Source organism: Myodes glareolus, chromosome 16, assembly GCF_982192425.1.
Source record: "Myodes glareolus chromosome 16, mMyoGla1.1, whole genome shotgun sequence".
NCBI classification, from domain to species: Eukaryota; Metazoa; Chordata; class Mammalia; order Rodentia; family Cricetidae; genus Myodes; species Myodes glareolus.
In genome coordinates this window covers 32,106,708-32,119,167 of record NC_142041.1, presented here as the reverse complement: position 1 = coordinate 32,119,167, position 12,460 = coordinate 32,106,708, and the positions used below count along the sequence as shown (strand labels likewise).

Sequence of the window (12,460 nt, the reverse complement as noted above, 5' to 3'; positions counted from 1 at the left end):
TATGATATGCTTGTAACCCTTTGTTCTCTCTACTCTGTGTCCTGCAGAACCTTTTCCATTACCTCACAGACATTCAAGGCAATGGAGGAGTCTGGATCCCAGAGGCTCGGGGTGATGATGCATGGAAGGTGTACTTTGATGAGACAGCCCAAGAAATTGTGGATGAATTTGCCATGCGCTATGGCATCGAGTCCATATATCAGGCCATGACGTGAGGCTCCCCTGGGGTCCTGGGAAGTAGCTACTAATGCTTTAGGTAGCTAATGAAGACACAAGACATAGTAGATAGGTGCTTAGTAACCATAAAGTGCAGTGATTCCATACTTTCCTCTTTGAACTGGGTGGAGTGTGTCCATGCCTTAATGCAAAAAAGCATGTATTAGAAAGGGAGCATATTTGCCAGCATCTCATGAATTTGCCTGTTTACCCACCAAGATCATGATTAGGAAAGGAAAAAGGCGTGAGTAGGTATACAAAGACACAGATGCAGATATCACATGTCTGAGCAAATACAGCATGTTTTTGCCCATGTATGCATATGCATAGCCAACAAGCTGACCTAGATTGAGTCAACAAAGAGTGCTCTAAACTGTAGGGAAAATATTTCTCTGTGGAATCCACCAGTACACCTATAATAGAAATTCTTGTTTATAGGGAGAAACATCAGTTGGTGATATTGCCATAGAGGTGTACATATGAATCCATACTGCAAAGCAGAGGAAGGCGATTTGATCTGGCTTTACTTTCACAAACTATAATTGGCTTCTTACTTGACTTCTACTACAAACTGTGAAAAGTCTTTGAGAATGTGGTTTCTGTTTTTCAGGCATTTTGCATGTTTGTCATCCAAGTACATGTGTCCTGGTGTACCAGCAGTGATGAGCACCTTACTGGCCAACATCAATGCCTATTATGCTCACACAACTGCCTCCACTAATGTCTCTGCATCTGATCGTTTCTCAGCCTCCAACTTTGGTGTGAGTGTGATGAAATACACATACCAAAATGCTACCATTTGATGGTTTGGTGTGTTCTGGCCAGTTATATAGATTGACTGATGTGCCTAATATTCAGATAGTTGCTACCTTGAAAGATAATCCTTTTTTCCCCTTCTTAATAGACTATCTTAAGACTCTAAGAAGTGATGGCACTGCTATGCTCTAGAAGACATTGCTGTGTCAGCCCATACAAAACTCCTCTAGTCAGGACCATAACTGAATCACAATCCTGTTTAGTCTTGCAGCCTTTACTCAGAATGCCACCTGACATAAATTCAGGATAAACAGGATGAAATGACCTATCACGAATGTTCTGTCTGTAGGCATAAAATTACTGATATCCCCACAGTCTACTGCATCTGTGGTCCCTGACTTTGGGTATTTATAATGTTTTGTTGTTAATAGATTTTTTTCTGTAGATGAGTTAATGTTACTGATTAGGCCAATCAGATCCCATTATATATTGAATTAATATCTATTGATGTAATCAATATAATGAATTCTAGAAATGTGCTAATAGCCTATAGGCATGTGATTCTACAGGCACTTTTTCTATGAAAATCAAACTGTTAAAATAGTACATATTATATATTTTAATCTTAAAATATACACTAAGGAAAATTGCATGAAACTTAGTTAAAAGAGACACTTCTTATGTCTTTCTGGCATCTTTCAAATACATCACTATTTTCTCTCTCATCATCATTGCTAGACTCTGTCTGTTAAGAATGCCCCGGGATAGCTGGGTAATAGTGGTGCATGCTTTTAAGCCCAATACTTGGGAGGCAAAGGCAGGTAGATCTCTGAGTTCAAGGACAACCTAGTTTACAGAGTGTGTTCTAGGACACTCAGGGCTACCCAGAAACCCTGTCTTAAACCCCCTGCTCAAAGAAAAAGAATACCCAAGAGGCTCTTTGGCACCGAGGTGGCAAGGAAGAGGTGAAGACCCAGTCTCTGTTAGGCCCCTCAGGCCCCAAAGCTATGTAGACTGAGTGGACACTGGCCTCACTGTGCTGGCTATAGCTGTGGGAAGGTGGGCTAGGGGGTCTTATAGGTAAGTGAGGCAAGGGGCCTGTGATAGAATGAGGAAGATCCAGAATGTGGTAGTCTGTGTAGGAAAAGTGTCCTAAGGGGAGGGAAGTTGGGAGCTTGGGAGTGTCTGATTGGGGCCAAGATTGCAAAGTGAAGGTAGCTAGAAGCAGAGTGACTTGGGTGCCCACTGCTCTTGTCCATCCGCATGCCTGGCTTCCTACCCCCCCTCCCCGCCCACCACCACTTTGAGTTAATAGCCACTCATTGGCAGGGCTTGAGTATGGTTTGTCTTTTCCCAGCTCTTCCAAGGTCCTCATTACCTGCAGAGAATCTGGAAGGGCTTCTGAGGGACATTGAAGGCTGTGGCTCTGAGACACTCTTGAAAACCATACTTTGCCTCTACAGCCTCAGTTCCACTACCCCTGACAATTCCAGACCTCTCTTTCAATCTCTCTGTGAGCTATTTTGGGCTTGTCTCTTCCTCTTAGTCATATGAGTCAAACCAAGGATGACTCAGCTAGATGACCCTCATCTTAGACCTTCCCAGACTCTGCTGCTAGGGTTGGGAAGAGCAAAGCAGAAACTGTCTCTTCAAAGCACCCAGGATGAGGTCCCAGCCCAGCCCTGAGTCTTTTTTTTCAGTGAACCTTTCCCCAAGTCCTTGGACCCACAAGATGTGACTGATGCTCAGGGATACCCAGTCCCCCAGCCCTGCTTGATCACGTCACTAATTACTTCCAGTGCTCTCTAGTGCCTTGAAGGTTTCAATCATCTTCTAGATATGGCATGAATAATCTATATACACTGTTTAAGCTTCTGTCATCAACAAATGCTTTATTTAAAGCTCAAAAGAAAAATACACCAACAGAAGTCCAGAGATCTCAGACTTAGGAGCAAGTCAGAGAAAGTGTTTGAATTTCCTTTTGACTGACTAAGATGAATTAAAGTCTCAAACAGACAGAGAATATACTTACTGGTCACATCCTTGTGTTTAGAAAGAGATTTTTCCCTTTCAAGGGATATGGATGTCTCTTTGTCAGCGTGAAAAGGTTTCCTAGTTTAAGACAGTGCTGCTGAGAAAACAATAGAACTGGGTTCACCTAGTCTGTTCTCCTTTACAGTGATTGTTCCCATGGGCAGAGATTAGAAAAGATGTGTTGTCCACCGGATGCCCCCTCCCACTCTCTTTTTCATTGTTTTTTCTCACCCTCAGAAAGAGAGATTTGTGAAACTGCTGGATCAACTACACAACTCACTGAGAATAGACCTCTCTACTTATAGAGTAAGTGAAGACATGCTGTGAGTAGAGTAATAAGTAATATCAAACTCAATCTGGAAGACACAGGAAAATCTTAGTTATAAGGATGAAAGGCAAGGAAACTGATCTGTGTCATTATGCCCACCTGGATGCCCAATGCCGTTAATACCATGGTTCTTCTGACTCAATGTCATAATACCATGTATGACAGCTTTTAGTGGACAGGTCGCTTTCCAGCCCTATTCATACCACTCTAGCCAACTTTCTAACGACATAATCTCTCCCAGAACTTCCCTTAAAATATTAGATACTTAGTCATATTTCTCTCTCCCTCCCTCCCTCCCTCCCTCCCTCTCTCCCTCCTTCCCTCCTTCACTCTCTCCCTCTCTCTTCCCTCTTCTCAATCCTGAGGAGACGTATGAGTCTTTGGCCAGGGGAAGAAAGAGTAGTCTGTCTTGGACAAGTAAACTATATTAGGTGTTATACCTTTTTCTGGTATAGGAGGAAATAGATGTAGGACAGTGGGCACTCAGGATGAGAAATGGACATCTTCTCAGCTCCTTTTAAATTGGATCTTCTTATACTGGCTTTATCACTCGCTTCAAATGTTAGGAATGTCCACAGCAAGCAGTGCGTGTACATTAGAAAGTAAGTGCAAGAGCAGCCTCCAGCTTAACAAAAGTGAGGCTTTGGTTATCTGCACTTTTCTTACTCTGCATTTGCACGAATAATGGAGAAATAACTATAATCTCACCTTTGGCATTAGTAGCCATCTACCAGCTTAAAGCTGACAGAGTGGAGAATAGCTCAGTCTTTCCTTTCAGCTCTCCATGACAGCTTCCTCCTAAAATTTATGTCAAAGAGAATGATCTGTGACATACAGGAAAATCCTAAGGAATTTACTTCAAAGATTTCGTTCAAAACTCTGCCATCTGCTGGTGTCAGAAAACTAGACAAGCAGGATAGATTGAAAGTACAGGTTCTGGACTCACAGAGCTCAACCTGGTGCTTGACTGTGGATCTCTGCATCTGTTTCCATTGGTTACTGGATGAAGGCTTTATGATGACAGTTGGGGTAGTCACCGATCTGATTACCGGGGAAGGCCAGTTCATACACCCTCTCCACTATTGCTAGGAGTCTTAGCTGGGGTCATTCTTGTGGATTACTGGGAATTTCCCTAGCACCATGTTTCTCCCTAACCCCATAATGGCTCCTTCTATCAAGACATCTCTTTTCTTGTTTTCCCAATCCGTCCCTCCACCAACTCGACCATCCTGTTCCCTCATGTTCTCATCCATCATTCCCTCCCCTTTACCCCCCCCCCCCCCCAATTTATCCAGGAGATCTCATCTATTTCCCCTTTCCAGGACAATTCCTGTGTCTCTCTTAGCTAAGAACATGACAGGGAAACCCACAGAGACAGGCTACCTGTGAATATAAGTTCTGGATTCTAGACTGACAGCTGGGGAGTCTATATAGGACCAAACTAGGACCTCTGCATGTGGGTGACAATTGTGTAGCCTAGACTGTTTGTGGTACCCCTGGCAGTAGGACCAGGATCTATCCCTGGTCGATGAGCTGACTTGGAGCCCATTCCATATGATGGAATAACTTTTGCTCGGCCTCGATACAGGGGGGAGGGTCTTGGTCCTGCCTCAATGGAACAGGCCAGGCTTTGTTGACTCCCCATGGGAGGCCTTACCCTTGCTGAGGAGTGGATGAGGGGGATGGGTTGGGGGAGGGGGAGAGGAAAAAGGTGAGGGAGGGGAAATTGGTTGGTATGTAAAATGGATAAAGAATTTTAAAAAAGAAAGTACAGGTTCTGGATCTCAGTTTGGTCTTTAACATGGCTTCACTTATATTCATGATATGCAATTAGATTGTAGTTTTTGAAGTACTCATTGGGTGTAAAAATCTTCATCCAAGAAGTGGGGAGGGAGGGGGAGGGTGACTGTATCTGTGTTCATCTGAACAAATGCTTACACATTCATGGGAAGCAGATTTGGGAAGAAGTGTGGTTTTCTGAGTTGTAAAGTATTCATCTTGGCACCAGGCAAGGACCTGTCTGCATCAGTAGTGAAGAAAAAAGGAGTCCAGTAATGTAGGTTGCCCAGCTCAGCTATAGAAAATCCCAGTGGGCAGCAGTTAGGGAAACTGTGGTTTCATTACTTTTGGCAGTGAAGGTTTTGTGTTCCTCTGTTCCTTTCTTAACACTGGCTTGATTTGTAACAGAATAACTTCCCTGCTGGGAGTCCTGAGAGACTTCAGGATTTAAAGTCTACAGTGGACTTGCTGACCAGCATTACTTTCTTCAGGATGAAGGTAAGGGTGGACAGAACTTGCTAGTGCTGGCCTTAGGATTTGGCCATAGAAACCTGGAGAGTAAGAGTCATTGGATAGTCTGAGGCTACGGGATTCATCCACTTCCAAACACGCCAGTTCCCCAGATTACTTCTAAGAGTGTGCAATCCATAGATGAATGAGGAAGACCTGGAGGTTCTCCCCATCAGCTACCCTGCTGTATTATGATAGGGTGTGCTCACTAGTTTCTAAGGGAAGAGAGACGTATGAGCGGTGCAGGTGCTTAGTACAGGACAGTAGGAACTTGCTTCTGCTTCTCATATATTGGTGGATTAGGTAGCAGAGAGCAGAACTGGGAGCAGTGCCACACTCTAACCCTCAAATGTCTGCTCCTTGTGATCTGTGTCTGATAGCTAGACACTGTGACCCACAGTCTCCACAGTCTCCCAAAACAGTACCTCCAGCAGGAGACTAAGAAAACATGAGCCTATGGGGGATATTTTCCAGTCAAACCATAACACTGGGCAAGGTTTGAAGATCTGGAAAAGGTGAAATAAATCTAAAGAAGATTTGCAGGAATGATGCGAGGATATCCCACCTAGGTGAGCAGGACCCTAGGCCTGTATTTCTTCTGTTAACTGGCAGGTACAAGAACTGCAGAGTCCCCCAAGAGCCAGCCAGGTGGTAAAGGATTGTGTGAAAGCCTGCTTGAACTCTACATATGAATATATCTTCAACAACTGCCATGACCTCTACAGTCGCCAGTACCAGCTGGTAAGAGATTTAGGGCTTAGTGAGGTCAGTTGACAGTAACTCTTTTGGGAGGCTCAGCTTTTCTTTACTAGAAATTCCTGGTGGAGACGAGCTCAAAACAAAGTCTTTGATGTTCTCAAGGATGAGTAAGTTGTTGACTTTGGACCACTTGTCTTAGTGTAGATGTCTTTGATTGACAAAGGACCCTTCGACAAAATGTGGCATACACATGCCCGAGTTGAACAGCAATGGCTGTGATAAGTTTTGCTTTGAGCAGTTTGGTAGTTCAATTTGAGTAGAATTCTCAGGCCACCCCAGCATCTTTCTTCTACCTTTGCTGTCTCACGGTTAATTTTGATCAAGTGTATATGGACCCATGCAAATTCTGCACTGCCTTCCTCTAAGACTATAGCTGCCTCTGAGCTCCTGGCACAAAGGTTTAACTTTTTCCTTTAGTGACTCATTCTTCTGTACATGCCTTCTGAGATTATATTCGCTGACTAACTCTTAAGGCTGAGCCCGACCTCCTGTGAGGCTGAACCACTTCACCTATTTTGGGTTGCTTAGAAACTTAGGTCTTTTTCTTTAAACAAGTTTTTATTACATTTATTTGTTTACTTTTTGTGTGTGAATGTGTGTGCACATATACATATGGGAGTCAAAGGAATATTTGTAGGACTTGCTTCTCTCTTTCTACCATGTTAGTCCCAGGGATCAAACTCAAGTCATCAGACTTGGTGACAAGTACCATACCTTTACTTGCTGAGCTACTTCTCTAGCCCCATCTTTCTGGATACTTCCAACCATATCTTTCCTCTGCCACCCACTTAAAAGCCAGGACTACTTTTTAGTTCCAGTAACTCTAATTACAGTTCATGTCTTAGGACTGCTTCTGCATATATACTTTCCTTTAGTGCAATAAACACACACAGTCCAACAAAGTACACTCGCACGCACATACATGCGTGTATGTGTGTGTGTATGCATATTTATGTAAAATGTTCCAGGACAGGTCCAAGAAAAGTCTTAAGTACTCCCTCAAGAATCCACGGTGTCATGGGCATGCATGTATATTCAATCAATGTGGTCTGTTAGAAGTATTTTGAGAGCCAGGTGGTGGATGTGCATACATTTAATCCTGGCACTTGGGAGGCAGAGGCAAGCAGATATCTGTGAGTTCAGGCCCCATCTGGTTTCAAAGCAAGTTCTAGGACAGCCAGAGCTGTTAAACAGAGAAACCCTGTCTTGACTAAAAAAAAGGGGAAGGGGGAAGTATTTTGAGAAAGGGATAGAGTGAAGGGATTCCAAGGAGTAAGAATTTAGTCTTGATTCGACAGTGGGAAAAATGACATAAAAAAAGGGAAATAGCTCTTGAAAGGCAGTAGAACCAAATGAGGGAAATCTATTGAACATCTACCTTCTGGTGAATGTATCCAATCTGTAATGCTTCCTCTGAAGACCTTAGTAAAGATCTAAGACAATGGTTCTCAACCAGCGTGGTTGACCCCTTTGTGGGTTGAACAACCCTTTCACAGGGGTTGCCTAATTGGAAAGCACAGATATTTACAGTATGGTTCATAACAGTAGCAAAATTACAATTATGAAGTGGCAATGAAAATAATTTTAGGTTGGGGGTCCCCACAACATAAGAAATTGTATTAAAAGGTCACAGCATTATAGGAAGTCCGAGAACCACTGATCTAAGAACTTTCTTTTTTCTACTGCCTTTTCTCATTCTAAATGTTCTTTTTATTCTAATCATATATTTAAGGCTTCCCTCTTTAAAGGCTTTATAAAACTTTCTACTGGTTCTGATGTCCATAGGAGGGTTTCCTGGGGCCTTTGTTTAGCTAGGTACATTCTGGGCTTCTCTGTCATCTTTGGATTCCCTTTGGTTAGGGAAGGTACTGTTCTCAGGTTTGATCTTTTAACCATGCAGATGTTTTAATATTTGATCTCTCTTTCCCAGCATAATAATGAACTCGACTCTGAATAAGGCCTACAAACTTTAGCCTTTGTATTTTACTATCTACTTTTTCCCAATCTCATTTTCATGAGGCAATATATACATTTGAATAAACTCTTGGATTTTTTTTGTTTATTAGCTTGTTTTGGTTTAATATTTCTGTCTACTCATCTTTAATCATAGGATCATTTATCCACCCATTTATTTAACAAAAATAGAATATTAGATATGTAAAGTCAAATAAGACATTTCTGTCTTGGGGAAAATTATTGTTTGGTAGAAATTAGGGAAATTATTGCATGTATCATTCTTTTGTTTTATTACATTTTATTATAGAATTAGATAGCTGATATACTAATACCAGAAATTCATAGACTATGTTCTGGGAGCTCAGGAGAGAGACATCTAACTAAGCCAGAAGCATCAGAGACAACTTCATAGGAGTAAAATTCAACCTGGATTTTGAGGAAGGGGGAAAATAGAGTATTTGGAGGCACAGAATTATGCATGAGTGTGTTAATTTAAGGAAACATAAGTAGTTTTTATTAGGGTGTTTATAATTTCAAACTCTGAAGTTTAACTATTGTGGGATCAAATCCTAACTGCTGCTTAGCTCTATGACAGTAAGCAAATCATAGACCCTTGCTGTCCTTCAGTTTCCTCATCCAAAACGAGATGATAGTAACTTGTGCTCGAGTCATCAAGACAATAAAATGAAGCTGGGTGGTGATGCATGCCCTTAATGTCAGATGGAGGAGTCCAAGTTTAATTGAAGGTTGTGAGAAAGCTTTAAGCCGAAGGTCATACTCCAAGATTTCCCTTATAGAGAAATCACTGACAGCTCGCTGGAGGACATAGTGGATTGAAGTTCAAAGGCCAAAGATGTCTTTTGAGTGAGTCTTTGATGGGATAGTGGCAAAAAAAAAAACCTAAAAGAAAAAGATGCATGTATGTGAATTGAGGTACAATCAGTAGGATAAGATTGTGTCCTTGTTTCTACTAACTTCTTGTTGAGGACTTTGGAGACTGCAATGGCATTTAGTATCCACATAAAAGTTCCCATCCCTGTCCCGGGCAGCTTCACCTTTGCTTTTGTCCCTATGAGAGAGATTGTCCATTCCAGTAGCTGCAATGATCACAGCATGTCCTTGTCTGGGGTCTGAATGTGAGTAGCTCTTCTTTTCCTGAGATCCACTGTTGCATGCCTTTGTCTTCTTCTAAACAAATCCTCTTCTCCAGCTAGGCAAATAGCTTTCCAGGTGCATTTCTTCCAGCTAATATAACCTTCAAAGGACCCAAAGGGGACCTGCCCCACTGAAAGTTGAGTCAAACTGCACACAGGGTGTGTCTGTTGAATAGCTCCTGCTCCACTTGAAGGGGCTTTGCAGAGATGAGATGTTTGTGTGTGGTGTGTGAAGTGTGGATCTGAATAGGGATATCTGGAAGAGGGTTGCCTGGATGTGGGCAGACCTTACAGAACCAGACCTACTTGAGTGAGGCTAAAGGGTGCTCATTTCAGCCAGTCACCTGTCCATACTAACTAAGAGAGGGGGCACAGGTGCCTTTATCTCTCACATTATACAAGATTACCAGAACAGTGCCCCAGAGCTGAGAATAGCAATTCTCAATAGTTGAATTTTCTCCCAGTTGTCACCCCTCATTGGAACATAGGCAGACATTTAGAAGACATGTGCCAGCAGAGGAAGTATCTCTGACTTTAAAATAACAAACACGGTGAAGGGAAAAGAAAAAGGATGAGTCTTTTCAATTTGCTGTGATTATTTCCCTTTCTCCTCCACTCTCCTGTTCTCTGAACAAGAACCTGGAGCAACCACTAGAGGAACCAGGACCCAGCATTAGGAATCTGGATTTCTGGCCCAAACTTATCACACTCATTGTGTCAATCATAGAAGAGGATAAGAATTCCTATACACCTGTTCTGAACCAGTGAGTATAATTCTACTTGGCTCTATTTTGTTGATGATTGGTCTGTCTATCTGTCTAACAACCTCTTTCTTTCCTATCTCTGTATGTTTGCAGTGCCACTTCTTCCAACTGTCCGTCCATCTGTCCCTCTGTCCTTTGTATCTGTCTGAGTAACTGTTTCTGGAGACAGGTGTGGAAACATAAGGGGGGCCCAATCCAGAATGGGATAGCCTTCCTAGAGAGAAAAGCTTCTGTGACTGGGACTGCTAGGGGAGCCCGAGGGGATCCAGAGACTGTGCATGTGCCTGTCCACATTGAATAAAACTGGCCTTCTTAAGGCCCACCCCCTGTTCTTTCTCCTCCAGCTAACCCTCCAGCCTCAACCCTTCTCAGAGAGATAATGCCTTTCTTACCTTCTGGGCATTCTGTCCTCTGGGCTCATCTTAGCTGATAGGGTCCCCTTTGCCCTCATTTATCTTATCAGACTAAACCTAGTCCTGTTCCCGAGGACTCTCCTCTCTTCATTATGTCTTGTAAGAACTAGGTACCTTGGGATAAATAAAATCAAATAGCTCTTGCCTTGATGTTTACTGTGTTTTTCCATCTCTCAGGTTTCCTCAGGAGCTGAATGTAGGAAAAGTCAGTGCAGAAGTGATGTGGCATCTGTTTGCTCAAGACATGAAGTATGCATTGGAGGGTAAGGGTCTGCCAGAATCCACCCATCTCATAAACTGTCTCTTTCCTTTCCCAGACCACTCTAAGTTCTAGGTAAACAGGGCAGTAAGAAATTAGAGGGCTTCTAGCTAGCCAGAGTGGCAGGTAAACTAAAGGAGGCATTGGATGAATAAAGCCGTAGCCAAAAGAAATAAGGAAAATTGATGTGCAGATGTAGATTTCTCCTTCCAGCTTTATAACAAATGCCTATCCAAGACCTTTCAAGTCCAGAGAGCAGCTTCACCCATGGTGAATTTTCCCAGAGTTGTGACCTGCTTCCCAGAGAATGGTCTCACTAGACTTACGTTTGCAGTTTTGAAGAACAAGAGAAGCTTAAATATAATATCATTATTTCTTTATATTTACTAGCCTGGCTTTAAAAACAAACAAACAAAGAAACAAAAAATCCTTCTCAGAAAGCTTCTTCCCTCACTCTTCTAATGCAGAGCCACAGATAAGTTTTTATTCACTTTGTTCATTCTGCTTACTCTTTTTTCCACTTCTCACCTCCACAAAGATATCACTTTCTGTCTGTGTCGATGTCGAACTCTCTCATCTGTACCCATCTGTGCTCACCAATTTAGCTGCCTTTCCTATCTGTATATGTTAGTCTAGCTCCTCAGTCTGTAAAAGTGAATCTAGAAGGAAAAGGAGCCATCTGGGACAAGCTCAAAGCAGAGTTTGGATCGCTTGCTTGGGTGGAATGAAGACATGGATCATTCTCATACCCTTAAATTTATGAGGTTTAGAATCAGTGATTTTTGAGATTAAAAGATACTTTGAAGGTCAGCCAAACCATATGTGTAGTTTGCATTGTGTAATGTAGCCCCAGAGCAGTGACTGAGTCTTGCTTACTTTGGACTCATCTTTCTGGGGTGTGGTCCACACATTGGTTGAAAGGCTTTATACAGGTTTTACCTGACTCCCTACCTCAGTGAGACGGCACTCACCAAGCCTCATGGGAAGTTTGGTGTCGGTTCTTGAATATATCTATGGTGCACTTAGCAGAAAATAAAGTAAATACTTCTGAAAAATGAGCCAATTCATATTCTGTTCAATTTCATTTTGGGGTATTAAGACAGCAAGAGATGGAAAGAAACAAGTTAAAACTTAGGCACGGAATTCCATCAGAATCTTTACAGACATTTCCTGAATTAGAGAGATTTTGCAGAGAACCCTCCAGGAATGAAGGGTGGATGAAATGAAACAGGCCTGGGGAGATGGGTCAGTGGGTTAAAGCTCTACCCACATAATTCTGATGGCTTCGGTTCCTCAGAATCCATGTAGAACGCTGGATGCAGGCCAAACATGGTAGCACATACCTTGAATCCCAGTATTCAGGAGTCAGAGGCAAGAAGATCTTTCTGAGTTCGAGACCAGCCTGGTCTACATAGCAAATTTCAAGCCAACCAGGGCTAAGTAGGAGACCCTGTAAAGGCAGGTGCGGAGAAGACAGATGAAACAGGCTGGGTTGCCCGGAGTTACTACTCCTCAACAGAAGCATCAGAGAT

At 42.6% G+C, this 12,460-nt stretch overlaps 1 protein-coding gene and 1 long non-coding RNA gene across 6 annotated transcripts in view; one reads left to right on the top strand and one right to left on the bottom strand.

Moving 5' to 3' along the window:
- LOC125390792 (uncharacterized) overlaps positions 1–12,460 on the bottom strand; it is a 28,457-nt gene that overhangs the window by 3,208 nt on the left and 12,789 nt on the right. The window lies entirely within an intron of this gene.
- Positions 1–12,460, top strand: part of Unc13b (unc-13 homolog B) — a 204,638-nt gene that overhangs the window by 180,993 nt on the left and 11,185 nt on the right. For all 5 annotated transcript variants that reach the window (XM_048419904.3, XM_048419901.3, XM_048419903.3 and 2 more), the window contains 7 exons: positions 48–211; positions 827–977; positions 3,244–3,312; positions 5,522–5,611; positions 6,236–6,364; positions 10,129–10,256; positions 10,847–10,932. In XM_048419904.3, the coding sequence (XP_048275861.1) occupies positions 48–211; positions 827–977; positions 3,244–3,312; positions 5,522–5,611; positions 6,236–6,364; positions 10,129–10,256; positions 10,847–10,932 (817 nt within the window). The remainder of the gene's footprint in view (positions 1–47; positions 212–826; positions 978–3,243; positions 3,313–5,521; positions 5,612–6,235; positions 6,365–10,128; positions 10,257–10,846; positions 10,933–12,460) is intronic.